This window comes from Tinamus guttatus, unplaced genomic scaffold, assembly GCF_059628265.1.
Source record: "Tinamus guttatus ecotype Peru unplaced genomic scaffold, ASM5962826v1 Tinamus_guttatus_pri_ptg000688l, whole genome shotgun sequence".
Classification (NCBI taxonomy): domain Eukaryota; kingdom Metazoa; phylum Chordata; class Aves; order Tinamiformes; family Tinamidae; genus Tinamus; species Tinamus guttatus.
Genome location: NW_028289222.1, coordinates 1 through 19,415, shown reverse-complemented (window position 1 = coordinate 19,415; position 19,415 = coordinate 1). Strand labels below are relative to the sequence as shown.

Below are 19,415 nucleotides of genomic sequence, written 5' to 3'. Positions count from 1 at the left end.
GGGATACTCCCCAATGGGGTTTGGGGTTCCTATAGGCACCGGGTCCCCCCTGCCCCCTGCGTCCCTGTGTTGGCTCCGCGCTGGGCTCCCCGTGTCCCCTGTGTCCCCATGTACGATCCGGGCTCCTTGTGTCCCCCGTGTCCCTATGGAGGATCCGGGCTCCTTGTGTCCCCCGTGTCCCCATGGAGAATCCGGGCTCCCCGGGTCCCCCATGTCACCATGGGGGGTCTGGGCTCTCTGTTGTCACCCGCATCCCCATGGAGCATCCAGGCTCCCCGCGTTCCCTGCATCCCTGTGTCCCCCTGATATCCCCATGTCCCTATGGAGGATCCGGGCTCCGCGTGTTCCCTGCTGTCCCCCGTGTCCCCACGATGTCCCCGTGTCCCCATGGAGGATCCGGGCTCCCTGTGCAGGATCTGGGGTCCCTGTGTCCCCCATGTCCTCGTGGAGGATTCGGGTTCCCTGCTGTCCCCTGTGTCCCCCCGATGTCCCTGCATCCCTATGGAGGATCTGGGCTGCCTGTGTCCCCTGCTGTCCCCCATGTCCCCCCGATGTCCCTGTGTCCCCATGGCGGATCCGGGCCCCCTGCTGTCCCCGTGCTGTCCCCGCAACGTCCCCCCGTCCCCTCAGCACCATAGTGGATTAGGGCTCCCTGTGTTTTCTGCTGTCCCCGTGTCCCCGCGCTGTCCCCACAATGTCCCCATGGAGGACCTGGGGCTCCTTGCTGTCCCCTGTGTCCCTGTGATGTCCCCCGTGTCCCCATGAAGGGTCCAGCTTCCTGTGTCCCCAATGTCCCCATGGAGGATCTGGGCTCCCCCTGCTCCCTGCTGTCCCCTGTGTCCCCAATGTCCCCATGGTGGATCCAGGCCCCCTGCTGTCCCGTGTCCCCATGATGTCCCTGTGTCCCCATGGAGGACCCGGGCTCCCTTTGTCCCCATGAAGGGTCCAGGCTTCTTGTGTCCCCTGTGTCCCCATGGTGGATCCGGCTCCCCCTCCTCCCTGCTGTCCCCTGTGTCCCCGTGATGTCCCTGTGTCCCCATGGAGGATCCGGGCTCCCCCCGCTCCCTGCTGTCCCCTGCTGTCCCCACACCGTCCCTATGGCGGATCCGGGCTCCTTGTGTTTTCTGCTGTCCCCGTGTCCCCGTGCTGTCCCCACACCGTCCCCATGGCGGATCCGGGCTCCCCCTCCTCCCTGCTGTCCCCTGTGTCCCCACGATGTCCCCGTGTCCCCATGGCGGATCCGGGCCCCCTGCTGTCCCCATGTCCCCACACCGTCCCCATGGCGGATCCGGGCCCCCTGCTGTCCCCGCGCTGTCCCCACAATGTCCCCCCGTCCCCCAGCACCATGGCGGAGAACGACGTGGACAACGAGCTGCTGGACTACGAGGACGACGAGGTGGAGAACCAGGCGGGGGGCGACGGCGTGGACGTGCCCCCCAAGAAGGACGTCAAGGGCTCCTACGTGTCCATCCACAGCTCCGGCTTCCGCGACTTCCTGCTCAAGCCGGAGCTGCTGCGCGCCATCGTGGACTGCGGCTTCGAGCACCCCTCGGAGGGTGAGTGTCACCAACAGTGTCACCAACAGCGTGCCCAAGGTGTCCCCAGGGTGTCCCCAACCCCGCGGTGTCCCCATGGTATCCCTGTGGTGTCCCCATACCCTGCGCGCCATCGTGGACTGCGGCTTCGAACATCCCTCGGAGGGTACGTGTGTCCCCAAGGTGTCCCCAGGGTGTCCCCAAGGTGTCCCCAACACCATCCCCAACCCCATGGTATCCCCATACCCTGCGTGCCATCGTGGACTGCGGCTTTGAGCACCCGTCTGAAGGTGAGTGTCACCAACAGTGTCACCAAGGTGTCCCCAAGGTGTCCCCAACCCCGCGGTGTCCCCATGGTATCCCTATGATGTCCCCATACCCTGCACGCCATCGTGGACTGCAGCTTTGAACATCCCTCGGAGGGTGAGTGTCACCAACAGTGTCACCAAGGTGTCCCCAACCCCATGGTGTCCCCGTGGTATCCCTGTGGTATCCCCACACCCTGCGCGCCATCATGGACTGCGGCTTCGAGCACCCATCTGAAGGTCAGTGTGTCCCCAACGGTGTCACCAACGGTGTCCCCAAGCTGTCCCCAACACCATCCCCAACCCCAACCCCATGGTGTCCCCACACCCTGCGCGCCATCGTGGACTGCGGCTTTGAGCATCCTTCGGAAGGTGAGTGTCACCAACAGTGTCACCAAGGTGTCCCCAACCCCACGGTGTCCCCATGGTGTCCCTATGGTATCCCCATACCCTGCGCGCCATCGTGGACTGTGGGTTTGAGCACCCGTCCGAAGGTGGGTGTGTCCCTATGGTGTCCCCAAAGTGTCCCCATGGTGTCCCCATACCCTGCGCGCCATCGTGGACTGCGGGTTTGAGCACCCGTCCGAAGGTGGGTGTCCCCAACGGTGTCCCCATGGTGTCCCCAAGGTGTCCCTAAGGTGTCCCCAACCCTGCAGTGTCCCCATGGTGTCCCTATGGTATCCCCATACCCTGCATGCCATCGTGGACTGCGGCTTCGAGCACCCGTCTGAGAGTATGTGACACCGCGGTGTCCCCAACGGTGTCCCCAACACCATCCCCAACCCCGCGGTGTCCCCATGGTGTCCCCATACCCTGCGCGCCATTGTGGACTGCGGCTTTGAGCACCCGTCTGAAGGTGAGTGTCACCAACGGTGTCACCAGGGTGTCCCCAACCCCACGGTGTCCCCATGGTGTCACCAACGGTGTCACCAGGGTGTCCCCAACCCCACGGTGTCCCCATGGTATCCCTGTGGTATCCCCATACCCTGCGCGCCATCGTGGACTGCGGCTTCGAGCACCCGTCTGAGAGTATGTGACACCGCGGTGTCCCCAACGGTGTCCCCAACACCATCCCCAACCCCGCGGTGTCCCCATGGTGTCCCTATGGTGTCCCCATACCCTGCGCGCCATCGTGGACTGCGGCTTTGAGCATCCCTCGGAAGGTGGGTGTCACCAACGGTGTCACCAACGGTGTCCCCAGGGTGTCCCCAACCCCGCGGTGTCCCCATGGTGTCCCTATGGTGTCCCCATACCCTGCGCGCCATCGTGGACTGCGGCTTCGAGCATCCTTCAGAAGGTCAGTGTGTCCCCAAAGTGTCCCCAACGGTGTCCCCAACATCATCCCCATCCCCATGGTGTCCCCATACCCTGCGCGCCATCGTGGACTGCGGCTTCGAGCACCCGTCCGAAGGTGGGTATGTCCCCAAGGTGTCCCCAAGGTGTCCCCAAGGTGTCCCCAAGGTGTCCCCAACACCATCCCCAACCCCACGGTGTCCCCATGGTATCCCTGTGGTATCCCCACACCCTGCGCGCCATCGTGGACTGCGGCTTCGAACATCCCTCGGAAGGTGGGTATGTCCCCAAGGTGTCCCCACAGTGTCCCCATGGTGTCCCCATGGTGTCCCCATGGTATCCCCATACCCTGCGCGCCATCGTGGACTGCGGCTTTGAGCACCCATCCGAGGGTGAGTGTGTCCCTATGGTGTCCCCAAGGTGTCCCCATGGTGTCCCCAAGGTGTCCCCAACACCATCCCCAACCCCATGGTGTCCCCATACCCTGCGCGCCATCGTGGACTGCGGCTTTGAGCACCCCTCCAAAGGTGGGTATGTCCCCAAGGTGTCCCCAACACCATCCCCAACCCCGCAGTGTCCCCATGGTGTCCCCACACCCTGCACGCCATCGTGGGCTGCGGCTTTGAGCACCTGTCCGAAGGTGAGTGTCCCCAACGGTGTCCCCAGGGTGTCCCCACAGTGTCCCCAACCCCGCGGTGTCCCCAACACCATCCCCATCCCCAACCCCGCGGTGTCCCCATGGTATCCCTATGGTGTCCCCATACCCTGTGCGCCATCGTGGACTGCGGCTTTGAGAATTCCTGCAAAGGTGGGTGTCACCAACAACGTCCCCACGTGTCCCCATGGTGTCCCCAACACCATCCCCAACCCCACGGTGTCCCCATGGTCTCCCTATGGTGTCCCCACACCCTGTGCGCCATCGTGGACTGCGGATTCGAGCATCCATCCGAAGGTGAGTGTCACCAACGGTGTCCCCATGGTGTCCCCAACGGTGTCCCCAACCCCACGGTGTCCCCATGGTGTCCCTGTGATATCCCCATACCCTGCGCGCCATCGTGGACTGCGGCTTCGAGCACCCGTTCGAAGGTGGGTATGTCCCCAAGGTGTCCCCAAGGTGTCCCCAAGGTGTCCCCAACACCATCCCCAACCCCACGGTGTCCCCATGGTCTCCCTATGGTGTCCCCACACCCTGTGCGCCATCGTGGACTGCGGATTCGAGCATCCGTCTGAAGGTGAGGGTGTCCCCATGGTGTCCCCAATGGTGTCCCCAACGCCACGCTGTCCCCAACGGTGTCCCCATGGTGTCCCCCAACACCATCCCCAACCCCATGGTGTCCCCAGCGGTGTCCCCATGGTGTTCCCAACATCAACCCTGCGGTGTCCCCATGGTGTCCCCATACCCTGCGCGCCATCGTGGACTGCGGCTTTGAGCACCCGTCTGAGAGCGGGTGTCACCACGGTGTCCCCAACACTGTCCCCATGGTGTCCCCAGCGGTGTCCCCAACACCAACCCCGCAGTGTCCCCACATTGTCCCCATGTCCCCGCAGTGCAGCACGAGTGCATCCCGCAGGCCATCCTGGGCATGGCCGTGCTGTGCCAGGCCGTGTCCCCACATGTCCCCACGTGTCCCCACATTGTCCCCACGTGTCCCCATGTCCCCACATTGTCCCCATGTCCCCGCAGTGCAGCACGAGTGCATCCCGCAGGCCATCCTGGGCATGGCCGTGCTGTGCCAGGCCGTGTCCCCACGTGTCCCCACGTGTCCCCACATTGTCCCCATGTCCCCACGTTGTCCCCATGTCCCCGCAGTGCAGCACGAGTGCATCCCGCAGGCCATCCTGGGCATGGACGTGCTGTGCCAGGCCGTGTCCCCACGTGTCCCCACGTGTCCCCACATTGTCCCCATGTCCCCACGTTGTCCCCGCAGTGCAGCACGAGTGCATCCCGCAGGCCATCCTGGGCATGGACGTGCTGTGCCAGGCCGTGTCCCCACGTGTCCCCACGTGTCCCCACATTGTCCCCACATTGTCCCCATGTCCCCGCAGTGCAGCACGAGTGCATCCCGCAGGCCATCCTGGGCATGGACGTGCTGTGCCAGGCCAAGTCCGGCATGGGCAAGACGGCCGTGTTCGTGCTGGCCACGCTGCAGCAGCTGGAGCCCGTCACCGGCCAGGTGAGCGCGGGGGGGACACGGGGGGGACAAAGAGGGGACACGGGGGGGACACAGGGGGGACATGGAGGGGACAACACGGGGGACATGGGGGACATGGCAGGGACAGAGGGGGGGACATGGAGGGGACACAGGGGGGACAACATGGGGAGGACAGCGTGGCGGGATGTGGCAGGGACATGGGGGACATGGCGGGGACACGGTGGGGACAACATGGGGACACAGGAACATGGCAGGGACACGGGACACGACGCAGGGCACATGGCGATACACGGGGACAACAGGGGGACATGGCAGGGACATGGAGGGGACAACACGGGGGACATGGCGGGGATATGGGGGGACATGGGGGTCATGGCAGTGACACACAGAGGGATGCGACAGGGACACGGTGGGGACATGGTGGGGACATGGGAACATGGCAGTGACACACGGAGGGATGCGACAGGGACACGGTGGGGACATGGTGGGGACACGGGAACATGGCGGGGACATGGGGACACCGTGGGGGGACACGGCAGGGACGGGGGGACACGCGGAGGGGGCACGGGAATGTGGCAGGGACACGGGGGGACACCATGGGGGGACATGGGGAGGATGCAGGGGAACATGGTGGGGACACGGAGGGGACAACTGGGGCAGGGCAGTGACATGAGCAGAGACTGGAGAGAGGCGGGGACACGGGAGGGACACGGGAGGGACACAGGGACATCGTGGGGACACGGGAGGGACACGGGGGACATCATGGGGACACGGGAGGGACACGGGGACATTGTGGGGACACGGGAGGGACACGGGGACATCGTGGGGACACGAGAGGGACACAGGGACTTCATGGGGACACGGGAGGGACATGGGGGACATCATGGGGACACGGGAGGGACACAGGGGACATCGTGGGGACACGGGAGGGACACGGGGACTTCGTGGGGACATGGGAGGGACACGGGGGACATCGTGGGGACACGGGAGGGACACGGGGGACATCGTGGGGACGTGGTGGGGACACAGGGACTTCATGGGGACATGGGGTGGACAACTTGGGGGAATGGGGACACCATGGGGACACAAGGGGAGAACTTGGGGGCGCAGTAGGGACATGGGGGGACACAGGGACACCCCGGGGACCCGTCGGTGACACATTGGTGACACTTGGGGACACGTTGCAGGTGTCGGTGCTGGTCATGTGCCACACGCGCGAGCTGGCCTTCCAGATCAGCAAGGAGTACGAGCGCTTCTCCAAGTACATGCCGAGCGTGAAGGTGGGAAAACTGAGAAAATCTGGGAAAAACAGGGCGGGAAACGGGGAAACGGTGCGAGAAGAGGGGGCTCTGAGGGGACATGGGGGGCATTTTGGGGTGTAGAGGGACGTTTTGGGGTGCAGAGGAGCATTTTGGTCTGTAAAGGGATATTTTGGGGTGTAGAGGGGTATTCTGGGGCATAGAGAGGTGTTTTGGGGTGTAAAGAGGTATTTTGGAGTGTAAAGGAGCTTTTTGGGGTGTTTTGGGGCATTTTGGGGTGTTTTGGGGCATTTTGGGGAGGGAAAGGGGAGGGATGCAGGGATTTCTGAGCAGGAAAGGGGGAATTTGGGGGAGGCGGCGCCTGCAGCCCACGGTGTCCCCATCCCGCGGTGTCCCCGTCCCGCGGTGTCCCCGGTGTCACCGTGTCCCCGTCCCGCAGTGTCCCCCATCCCGCGGTGTCCCCGGTGTCCCCGTCCCGCGGTGTCCCCATCCCGCGGTGTCCCCATCCCGCGGTGTCCCCGGTGTCACCGTGTCCCCGTCCCGCGGTGTCCCTGTCCCCCGGTGTCACCGTGTCCCCATCCCGCGGTGTCCCCGGCGTCACCGCGTCCCCGTGTCCCCCCGCAGGTGGCCGTGTTCTTCGGCGGCCTGTCCATCAAGAAGGACGAGGAGGTCCTCAAGAAGAGCTGTCCCCACGTGGTGGTGGGGACACCCGGACGCATCCTGGCGCTGGCCCGGAACAAGAGCCTCAACCTGAAGCACATCAAGCACTTCATCCTGGACGAGTGTGACAAGATGTTGGAGCAGCTGGGTACGTGGGGACAATGAGGGGACACCATGGGGACATTGGGGACACCATGGGGACACTGCGGGGACGTGGGGACACGGGGACAACGAAGGACGTGGGGACAATGAGGGACATGGGGACATCAAGCACTTCATCCTGGACGAGTGTGACAAGATGCTGGAGCAGCTGGGTACGTGGGGACAATGAGGGGACATGGGGACAATGAGGGGACATGGAGCACTTCATCCTGGACGAGTGTGACAAGATGCTGGAGCAGCTGGGTACGTGGGGACACCATGGGGACATTGGGGACACTGCGGGGACGTGGGGACACGGGGACAACGAAGGACATGGGGACAATGAGGGGACATGGGGACAATGAGGGACATGGGGACATCAAGCACTTCATCCTGGACGAGTGTGACAAGATGTTGGAGCAGCTGGGTATGGGGACATGGGGACAATGTGGGGACAATGAGGGGACATGGGGACAATGAGGGGACATGGGGACAATGAGGGGACATGGGGACATCAAGCACTTCATCCTGGACGAGTGTGACAAGATGCTGGAGCAGCTGGGTACGTGGGGACAATGAGGGGACACTGGGGACACTGCAGGTACGTGGGGACACCATGGGGACACTGCGGGGACATGGGGACACCATGGGGACATCAAGCACTTCATCCTGGACGAGTGTGACAAGATGCTGGAGCAGCTGGGTACGTGGGGACAATGAGGGGACACTGGGGACACTGCGGGGACGTGGGGACACCATGGGGACACTGCGGGGACGTGGGGACACGGGGACAACGAAGGACATAGGGACAATGAGGGGACATGGGGACAATGAGGGGACATGGAGCACTTCATCCTGGACGAGTGTGACAAGATGCTGGAGCAGCTGGGTACGTGGGGACACCGTGGGGACACCATGGGGACAATGAGGGGACATGGGGACAATGAGGGACATGGGGACATGGAGCACTTCATCCTGGACGAGGGTGACAAGATGCTGGAGCAGCTGGGTACGTGGGGACACCATGGGGACATTGGGGACACCATGGGGACATGGGGACAATGAGGGGACATCAAGCACTTCATCCTGGACGAGTGTGACAAGATGCTGGAGCAGCTGGGTATGGGGACATGGGGACATTGGGGACACCATGGGGACATTGGGGACACCATGGGGACATTGGGGACACCATGGGGACACTGCGGGGACATGGGGACACCATGGGGACATCAAGCACTTCATCCTGGACGAGTGTGACAAGATGTTGGAGCAGCTGGGTACGTGGGGACAATGAGGGGACATTGGGGACACTGCGGGGACGTGGGGACACGGGGACAATGAGGGACATGGGGACATGGAGCACTTCATCCTGGACGAGTGTGACAAGATGTTGGAGCAGCTGGGTACGTGGGGACAATGAGGGGACATGGGGACAATGAGGGGACATTGGGGACAATGAGGGACATGGGGACATCAAGCACTTCATCCTGGACGAGTGTGACAAGATGCTGGAGCAGCTGGGTACGTGGGGACAATGAGGGACATGGGGACAATGAGGCGACATGGGGACACCATGGGGACATCAAGCACTTCATCCTGGACGAGTGTGACAAGATGTTGGAGCAGTTGGGTACGTGGGGACAATGAGGGGACATGGGGACAATGAGGGGACATGGAGCACTTCATCCTGGACGAGGGTGACAAGATGTTGGAGCAGCTGGGTATGGGGACATGGGGACACTGGGGGGGTCCCTGCTGCCCCCTTGTCTCCCGTCCCCCCTGTCCCCCCTCTCCGTCCCCATGTCCCCCCGTGTCCGCATTGTCCCTGTGTCCCTGTTGTTCCCCCATGTCCTTGTGTCCCCCTGCGTCCCCATGTCCCCTGCCCCCTCCCATGTCTCCTTGTCCCCGCGGTGCTGTCCCCATGTCCCCCGTGTTCCCATGGTGTCCCCATGTCCCCATGATGTCCCTTGTCTTCATGCAGACATGCGCCGCGACGTCCAGGAGATCTTCCGCATGACCCCGTGTCCCCGTGTCCCCATCCCCGCGGTGATGTCCCCATGTCCCCATGATGTCCCCATGATGTCCCCATGATGTCCCCATGTCCCCATGGTGTCCCCATGATGTCCCCATGTCCCCATGATGTCCCTTGTCTTCATGCAGACATGCGCCGCGACGTCCAGGAGATCTTCCGCATGACCCCGTGTCCCTGTGTCCCCCATGTCCCCATGTCCCCATGATGTCCCCATGATGATGTCCCCCATGTCCCCTTTCACAGACATGCGCCGTGACGTCCAGGAGATCTTCCGCATGACCCCGTGTCCCCATGTCCTTGTGTCCCCCCATGTCCCCATGATGTCCCCATGTCCCCATGATGATGTCCCCATGTCCCCATGTCCCCTTTCACAGACATGCGTCGTGACGTCCAGGAGATCTTCCGCATGACCCCGTGTCCCCGTGTCCCCATCCCCGCGGTGATGTCCCCATGTCCCCATGATGTCCCCATGATGTCCCCATGATGTCCCCATGTCCCCATGGTGTCCCCATGATGTCCCCATGTCCCCATGATGTCCCTTGTCTTCATGCAGACATGCGCCGCGACGTCCAGGAGATCTTCCGCATGACCCCGTGTCCCTGTGTCCCCCATGTCCCCATGTCCCCATGATGTCCCCATGATGATGTCCCCCATGTCCCCTTTCACAGACATGCGCCGTGACGTCCAGGAGATCTTCCGCATGACCCCGTGTCCCCATGTCCTTGTGTCCCCCCATGTCCCCATGATGTCCCCATGTCCCCATGATGATGTCCCCATGTCCCCATGTCCCCTTTCACAGACATGCGTCGTGACGTCCAGGAGATCTTCCGCATGACCCCGTGTCCCCGTGTCCCCATCCCCGCGGTGATGTCCCCATGTCCCCATGATGTCCCCATGATGTCCCCATGATGTCCCCATGTCCCCATGGTGTCCCCATGATGTCCCCATGTCCCCATGATGTCCCCATGGTGTCCCCATGATGTCCTCATGTCCCCTCTTTGCAGACATGCGCCGCGACGTCCAGGAGATCTTCCGCATGACCCTGTGTCCTCCATGTCCCCATGTCCCCATGATGATGTCCCCATGGTGTCCCCATGATGTCCCCATGTTAATGTCACCCTGTCCCCATGTCCCCTCTTTACAGACATGCGCCGCGACGTCCAGGAGATCTTCCGCATGACCCCGTGTCCTTGTGTCCCCATGTCCCCATGTCCCCATGATGTCCCCATGTCCCCATGATGTCCCCATGATGATGTCCCTTGTCCCCACAGACATGCGCCGCGACGTCCAGGAGATCTTCCGCATGACCCCGCACGAGAAGCAGGTCATGATGTTCAGCGCCACCCTGAGCCGGGACATCCGCCCCGTGTGCCGCAAGTTCATGCAAGACGTAATGTCCCCTGGCGTCACCCGGCGTCACCCGTCGCGTCACCTGTGTCACCCGCGGCGTCACCCGACGTCACCCGTGGTGTCACCCGCGGCGTCACCCGGTGTCACCCGACGTCACCCGCGGCGTCACCCGCGGTGTCACCCGACGTCACCCGGTGTCACCCGCGGCCGCCAGCTCCTGCAAGATGGAACCGCCCCCATGTCCCCGTGTCCCCCCCTTGCGGAAGAGCTCTCGGTGTCCCCCCCCCCCCCCCGTGTCCCCGTGTCACCGTGTCCCCATGTCACCGTGTCCCCCCCCCGGCTGCAGCGCCCCCCCCGGCGCCTCCTCCTCCTCCCTCGGAGCCGGGACCGGAGCCGGGACCGGAGCTGGGACCGGAGCCGCCAGGACCGGAGCCGCCGCCGCCGCCGCCGGGTTATGGGGCGGGAGGGGCTGGGGCTGCCCCATAGGGTGTTGAGGGCCACTTATGGGGCAGCGCTGCCCTATAGGGCGTAGGGGCCCCATAGGGTATTGAGGGCCACTTATGGGGCGGCGCTGCCCTATAGGGCGTAGCGGCCCCATAGGGTATTGGGGCCACTTATGGGGCGGCGCTGCCCTATAGGGTATAGGGGCCCCGTGGGGCGTTGGGGCCACTTATGGGGCAGCAGTGCTAGCCCATGGGGTATTGGGGCCACTTATGGGGCAGCGCTATCCCATGATGTACTAGGGCCACTTATGGGGCAGCGGTACCCCCTAATGCATGGAGGGCACTTATGGGGCAGCAGTATTATCCCATAACGCACTGGGGCCACTTATGGGGCAGCGCTGTCCCATGGTGCCCCCATGGGGCACCAGAGTGGATGGGGGGGGGGTCTCACTGTGGGGCCAGGCTATGGGGTGGGACTACCCACAATGCACCGGGCACTGCGCTATGGGGCAGCGCTGCCCCATGGGGGCCTGGTTATGGGGCCTGGTTATGGGGCCTGGTTATGGGGCGCCGCGGTCCAGAGGGCCCGGGGGGGGGGTGGTTGTGGGGCAGAGGGTGCCGGGAGCTCCCGGCTATGGGGCACCCCCAGAGGCCACTTGGGGGTCGCAGTGACCCACAATGCAATGGGAAACCCACTTATGGGGCTCAGTTAGGGGTCACAGCTACCCATAAGGCCCTGGGAAAGCTGCTTGTGGGTCGCTGTGACCCAAAACACACTTGAAAAGCCACTTATGGGTCAGCAAAACCCCCAGGAAGAGCCGGGGGACCCACTTAGGGGTCACCGTGCCCCAAAATGCACCCAAAAAGCCACTTGTGGGTCACCAAACCCCCCAGAAAGACCCTGAGAAATCAACTTGGGGGTCACCGTGACCCAGATTGCACCCGAAAAGCCACTTGGGGGTCCCCAACTGCCCGAACAGCTGCTCGAGGGTCCCCAACTGTCCCAGAAGGCACTTGGGGGTCCCCAAGTGTCCCAAGAGGTTCTGGGGAAGCCACTTGGGGGTCCCCAACGGGCCCTGAGAGCCACTTGTGGGTCCCCGGCTGCCCCACAGGGCCCTGCAGGAGCCACTTGTGGGTCCCGCCTGCCCCACAAGGCTCTGGAGAAGCCACTTATGGGTCCCCCGGCACCCAAGGAACCACTTGTGGGTCCCCACCTGGCCCCAAAAGCCTCTTATAGGTCCTGGGTGCCCCATGGGGCTCTGCAGGAGCCACTTGTGGGTCCCGGCCGCCCCACAAGGCCCTGTGTGGGTCCCGGCTGCCCCATGGGCCCCATGTGGGTCCCGGCTGCCCCATGGGCCCTGTAGAAGCCTCATGTGGGTCCGGCCGCCCCATGGGCCCCATTTGGGTCCCGGCCGCCCCACAAGGCCCCATGTGGGTCCCGGCCACCCCATAGGCCCTGCAGAAGCCCCATGTGGGTCCTGGCTGCCCCATGGCCCCATGTGGGTCCCGCCGCCCCACGGGCCCCGTGTGGGTCCCGGCCGCCCCATGGGCCCTGCAGGAGCCCCATGTGGGTCCGGCTGCCCCATGGGCCCTGTGTGGGTCCGGCCGCCCCACAAGGCCCCGTGTGGGTCCCGGCTGCCCCATAGGCTCTGCAGAAGCCCCATGTGGGTCCCGGCTGCCCCACAAGGCCCCATGTGGGTCCCGGCTGCCCCATAGGCCCTGCAGAAGCCCTGTGTGGGTCCTGGCCACCCCATAGGCCCTGCAGAAGCCCCGTGTGGGTCCGGCTGCCCCACAAGGCCCCGTGTGGGTCCCGGCCGCCCCATGGGCCCTGCAGAAGCCCCATGTGGGTCTCAGCTGCCCCATGGGCCCTGCAGAAGCCTCATGTGGGTCCTGGCTGCCCCACAAGGCCCCATGTGGGTCCTGGCTGCCCCATGTGGGTCCCGGCTGCCCCGTGTGGGTCCGGGCGCCGCGGGCGCCGTGGGGCGCTGACGCCGCTCTCCCCCCCAGCCCATGGAGATCTTCGTGGACGACGAGACCAAGCTGACGCTGCACGGGCTGCAGCAGTACTACGTGAAGCTCAAGGACAACGAGAAGAACCGCAAGCTGTTCGACCTGCTGGACGTGCTCGAGTTCAACCAGGTGGGGGGGGACGGGGGGGACGGGGGGGGACGTGGGGGGGATGTGGGGGGGACGTGGGGGGCTGAGGAAGGGACTTGGGGGGCTCCCGGGAGGGATTTGGGGAGCTGGAGGGGGGGACTTGGGGGTGGATCTGGGGGGACTTGGGGGTCCGGGAGGGACCTGGGGGGATGTGGGGGGACCTGGGGGTGTCAGAGGGACCTGGGGGGCTGGGAGAGGGATTTGGGGGAGAGGGATTTGGGGGGGGGGGATTGGGGGGCTCAGGGAGGGACTTGGGGGGCTGGGAGGGACCTGGGGGGGTCCTGGGGGTGTCAGAGGGACTTGGGGGGTGGAGAGAGGGACTTGGGAGGACCTGGGGGGCTGGGAGGGACCTGGGGGGCTCAGAGAGGGATTTGGGGGGGACTTGGGGGGCTGAGGGAGGGACTTGGGGGGTCTGGGAGGGCTCCCGGGAGGGACTTGGGGGGTCTCAGAGGACCTGGGGGGCTCAGGGAGGGACCTGGGGGGTCTGGGAGGGGCCTGGGGGGGTCCTGGGGGGCTGGAGGGAGGGGCCTGGGGGGACTTGGGGGTCCGGGGGGGCCTGGGGGAGGATCCGCTGCCCTGGGGGGCTGGGGGGGACCTGGGGGCTCCGCGGCACCTGGGTGACGTCCTGTGTGTCCTCCCGTGTGTCCCCCCCGTGTCCCCGTTGTCCCCTCCGTGTCCCCGTTGTCCCCTCCGTGTCCCCATGTCCCCCCGTCCCCCCCCGCAGGTGGTGATCTTCGTGAAGTCGGTGCAGCGCTGCATCGCGCTGGCCCAGCTGCTGGTGGAGCAGAACTTCCCGGCCATCGCCATCCACCGCGGGATGCCGCAGGAGGAGAGGTGGGGGACAATGACAGCGATGTCACCGTGTCACCATGACACCATGACACCACATCACCGTGTCCACAACATCCCAACATCCCCAACATCCCCATGTCCCCACGTCCCGGCCATCGCCATCCACCGCGGGATGCCGCAGGAGGAGAGGTGGGTGACAATGACACCGTGTCACCAATGTCACTGTGTCACCATGTCCCCAACATCCCCATGTCCCTGTGTCCCAACATCCCTGTGTCCCAACGTCCCCACGTCCCGGCCATCGCCATCCACCGCAGGATGCCGCAGGAGGAGAGGTGGGTGACAGTGACACCAATGACACCAATGACACTGTGTCACCATGTCCCCAATGTCCCCAACATCCCCACGTCCCAACATCCCCGTGTCCCCACGTCCCGGCCATCGCCATCCACCGCGGGATGCCGCAGGAGGAGAGGTGGGTGACAGTGACATCGATGTCACCGTGTCACCATGTCCCCAATGTCCCCAATGTCCCCCCAGGCTGTCCCGGTACCAGCAGTTCAAGGACACGTCCCCAATGTCCCCAATGTCCCCATGTCCCCCCAGGCTGTCCCGGTACCAGCAGTTCAAGGATGTGTCCCCATGTCCCCAATGTCCCCAATGTCCCCATGTCCCCCAGGCTGTCCCAGTACCAGCAGTTCAAGGACATGTCCCCATGTCCCCAATGTCCCCAATGTCCCCAATGTCCCCCAGGCTGTCCCGGTACCAGCAGTTCAAGGATGTGTCCCCAATGTCCCCAACGTCCCCAACGTCCCCAATGTCCCCAATGTCCCCCAGGCTGTCCCGGTACCAGCAGTTCAAGGACACGTCCCCAATGTCCCCAATGTCCCCAATGTCCCCATGTCCCCCAGGCTGTCCCGGTACCAGCAGTTCAAGGATGTGTCCCCAATGTCCCCAACGTCCCCAACGTCCCCAATGTCCCCAATGTCCCCCAGGCTGTCCCGGTACCAGCAGTTCAAGGATGTGTCCCCAATGTCCCCAACGTCCCCAACGTCCCCAATGTCCCCAATGTCCCCCAGGCTGTCCCGGTACCAGCAGTTCAAGGACGTGTCCCCATGTCCCCAATGTCCCCAATGTCCCCGTGTCCCCAATGTCCCCATGTCCCCCCAGGCTGTCCCGGTACCAGCAGTTCAAGGATGTGTCCCCAATGTCCCCAATGTCCCCGTGTCCCCAATGTTCCCAATGTCCCCCAGGCTGTCCCGGTACCAGCAGTTCAAGGACTTCCAGCGCCGCATCCTGGTGGCCACCAACCTGTTTGGGCGCGGGATGGACATCGAGAGGGTCAACATCGCGTTCAACTACGACATGCCCGAGGACTCGGACACCTACCTGCACCGGGTGAGGGGACATGGGGACATTGGGGACACCGCGGGGACACCGTGGGGATGGGGACACCGTGGGGACACCGCGGGGACGGGGACATCGAGAGGGTCAACATCGCGTTCAACTACGACATGCCCGAGGACTCGGACACCTACCTGCACCGGGTGAGGGGACATGGGGACATTGGGGACACCGTGGGGACACCGCGGGGACGGGGACACCGTGGGGACACCGTGGGGACGGGGACATCGAGAGGGTCAACATCGCGTTCAACTACGACATGCCCGAGGACTCGGACACCTACCTGCACCGGGTGAGGGGACATGGGGACATTGGGGACACCGTGGGGACACCGCGGGGACGGGGACACCGTGGGGACACCATGGAGACGGGGACACCGTGGGGACACCGTGGGGACGGGGACACCGCGGGGACATCGAGAGGGTCAACATCGCGTTCAACTACGACATGCCCGAGGACTCGGACACCTACCTGCACCGGGTGAGGGGACATGGGGACATTGGGGACACCGTGGGGACACCGCGGGGACGGGGACACCGTGGGGACACCATGGAGACGGGGACATCGAGAGGGTCAACATCGCGTTCAACTACGACATGCCCGAGGACTCGGACACCTACCTGCACCGGGTGAGGGGACATGGGGACATGGGGACATTGGGGACACTGCGGGGACGGGGACACCGTGGGGACACCATGGAGACGGGGACATCGTGGGGACGGGGACACCGCGGGGACATCGAGAGGGTCAACATCGCGTTCAACTACGACATGCCCGAGGACTCGGACACCTACCTGCACCGGGTGAGGGGACATGGGGACATTGGGGACACGTGGGGACACTGTGGGGACGGGGACACCGTGGGGACAAAGGGACACTGCAGGGACACTGCAGGGGTCCCCATGGGCACAAGGAGACCCCACGGGGTCGGTGCCAGTGACGATGACGGTGCCAATGACGATGACGGTGCCGATGACGGTGCCGATACCGGTGACGATGATGATTACGGTGACGATGACAGTGCCGATACCGGTGACGGCAACGATGACGATGACGGTGACAATGACGGTGACGGTGACGATGACGGTGACAATGACGGTGTCGGTGACAATGACGGTGTCGGTGACAATGACGGTGCCGTCCCTGTCCCGCAGGTGGCCCGCGCCGGGCGCTTCGGCACCAAGGGCCTGGCCATCACGTTCGTGTCGGACGAGAACGACGCCAAGATCCTGAACGACGTCCAGGACCGGTTCGAGGTGAACATCAGCGAGCTGCCCGACGAGATCGACATCTCCTCCTACAGTGAGTGACAATGTGGGGACACTGCGGGGACATGGGGACACCATGGGGACACATAGAGACCATGGGGACACGGGGACACGGGGACACGGTTCGAGGTGAACATCAGCGAGCTGCCCGACGAGATCGACATCTCCTCCTACAGTGAGTGACATGGGGACATCGTGGGGACATGGGGACACCGTGGGGACACATAGAGACCATGGGGACACATAGAGACCATGGGGACACGGGGACACGGTTCGAGGTGAACATCAGCGAGCTGCCCGACGAGATCGACATCTCCTCCTACAGTGAGTGACATGGGGACATCATGGGGACACTGCGGGGACACTGCGGGGACATGGGGACACATAGAGACCATGGGGACACGGGGACACGGGGACACGGTTCGAGGTGAACATCAGTGAGCTGCCCGACGAGATCGACATCTCCTCCTACAGTGAGTGACAATGAGGGGACATGGGGACACTGCGGGGACACTGCGGGGACATGGGGACACCATGGGGACACATAGAGACCATGGGGACACGGGGACACGGTTCGAGGTGAACATCAGCGAGCTGCCCGACGAGATCGACATCTCCTCTTATAGTGAGTGACAATGTGGGGACATCCTGGGGACACTGCAGGGACATGGGGACACCATGGGGACACTTAGAGACCATGGGGACACACAGAAACCATGGGGACACGGGGGGACACAGGGACACAGCGGGGACATGGGGACACCATGGGGGACACGGACACTGGTGACACCGTGGGGGACACGGGGGGGCCGTGGGGACACGGGGGGGCCGTGGGGACACGGGTGTCACTGACGTCTCCCCCCCCCCCCGCAGTCGAGCAGACCCGATAAACGCCCCTCCCCCCGCCGCCCCCCATTGGTTCCGGTCTCTTCGGCCCCGCCCCCTCCACGAGGACCCGGGGGGGGCCCCGACGTCGCCGCCGCCCCCCCGCGAGGAGGAGGAGCCTGCGGGGCCCCGCCCCCATGCGCGGGGGCGGGGCCCGAAACCGCCCACTCCCCCCTTGGGGGGCTTTTATAGAAAAAAAGCCTGAAAAGACAAAAAAAAAGAGGAAAAAAGAAACCGCGGGGGCGGGGCCTCGCCGGGCCCCTCCCCCGGGCCCTTCAGCTGTAAAATTTCTGGTGTTTTTTGGTTTTTGTTTTGTTTTTTTGGTAATAAAGTCGCCCGGTGCCGCCGGGTCCCTGGACGCCGCCGTCTGCTTGGGGGCGGGGCGAAGGGCCGTGGGCGGGGCCGGCGCCGTGGGGGGGTGTGGCTTGGAGGAGGGCGGTGGAGCTGGGCTGCGCATGCGCGGGGGGGGGCGGAGCGGGTGAAGGCTCCGGGAGGCGGCCGCGCATGCGCGCGGGGGGGGCGGAGCGGGGCTACGCATGCGCGGGGGGGGGCGGCGCGTTGCTGTGCGCGTGCGCAGAGGCGGGGTGGAGCGACGTGGCGCATGCGCGGGGGGAGGTGGTCGGAGAGAGGCTACGCATGCGCACAGCGGGGGGGGGCTACCGCGCATGCGCGGGGGGCGCGCGGCGTGTTGCGTGCGTGCGCAGAGACGGCGGGGGGCGGTGCGGCGCATGCGCGGAGGGGACGGCCGGAGAGAGGCTACGCCTGCGCACAGCGGCGGGGCGCGCATGCGCGGGGGGCGCGCGGCGCTTCGCGCGCGTGCGCAGAGGCGGTGTAGAGCGGCGCGGCGCATGCGCGCGGGGGGTCGCGAAGTCGTGGCGGCCATGTTGGGGGCGGGCAGCGCGGGGCGGGGCCTCCGCGCGCCCCTATAAAGGGCGGCCCCGGGACCCCGCAGCCTCTTCCCGCCGGCGGCCGCGGAGGTGCGAGGAGGGGGAGGGGACGGGAGGAGCCCGGACGCCGGGGCCCCCGGTTGGGGGGGGTGGGAGAGGGGGTGTCGCCGTGATGATCCCCCAGACTAGAGTCTCCGAGCGCCCTGACGACCCCCTCGTCCTGAGCGACCCCCCCGCCCGGACGCCGGGGCCCCTTCACACCCCCCCCCCCTTCCCCACTCACTCCTCTCTCCCCCTCCCCCCAGGTCGCAGCCCCGGACGCCTGGGCCCCCCCCGCGGCCGCCATGGGGTGAGTACCCCCCCCTCCCCCCCCCGGTACCGGGAACCCCCCCGGGCCCCCCCCGGCCATGAGGACCCCGCACGGAGGCGGATCCCGCCGTGACGACCCCTCGCAGCGCCCTGAGCCGCGGGCCCGCCCCCGCTGCCCCCCCCGCCCCGTTAACCCCCCCCCCCCCCCTTGACGCTTCTCTCTCCTCCCGCAGCCGCCGAGGGACAAACGGCACCGACGGACGGACGGATTTGGGCGGGGGGGGCGCTGGATTTGGGGCAAATAAAGCTGATTTTGGCTCTGGATGTGGCCTCCTGGTGTCTCCTTGCGGTGTGCGGGGGGGGGAGGGGCTGCGTTTCCGTAGCAACGGGGGGGGGCGTTTCCCGCCTTTTCGGTGCGGGGAGGGCAGCGCGGCCGCCATCTTGGAGGCGGGCAGCTGCTTGTCCTGGCGGCGGGGGGAGGGGGGGGTTGTAATAAATAAAAACAACGAAACGGGGCGGGGGGGGGGGGGGGGCTGCCGTTC

General features: G+C 65.2%; 1 protein-coding gene across 1 annotated transcript; it reads left to right on the top strand.

Moving 5' to 3' along the window:
- Window positions 1-1,331: 1,331 nt before the first annotated feature.
- On the top strand, window positions 1,332-17,697 carry LOC104579114 (spliceosome RNA helicase DDX39B). Its single transcript, XM_088536639.1, has 10 exons — window positions 1,332-1,556; window positions 5,180-5,307; window positions 6,474-6,566; window positions 7,170-7,353; window positions 10,650-10,768; window positions 13,179-13,310; window positions 14,053-14,162; window positions 15,374-15,518; window positions 16,679-16,826; window positions 17,666-17,697. Exons 1-10 carry the CDS (start codon window positions 1,346-1,348, stop codon window positions 17,680-17,682), a joined length of 1,287 nt encoding a protein of 428 aa, XP_088392765.1. The 5' UTR covers window positions 1,332-1,345; the 3' UTR covers window positions 17,683-17,697.
- The last annotated feature ends 1,718 nt before the right edge of the window (window positions 17,698-19,415 follow it).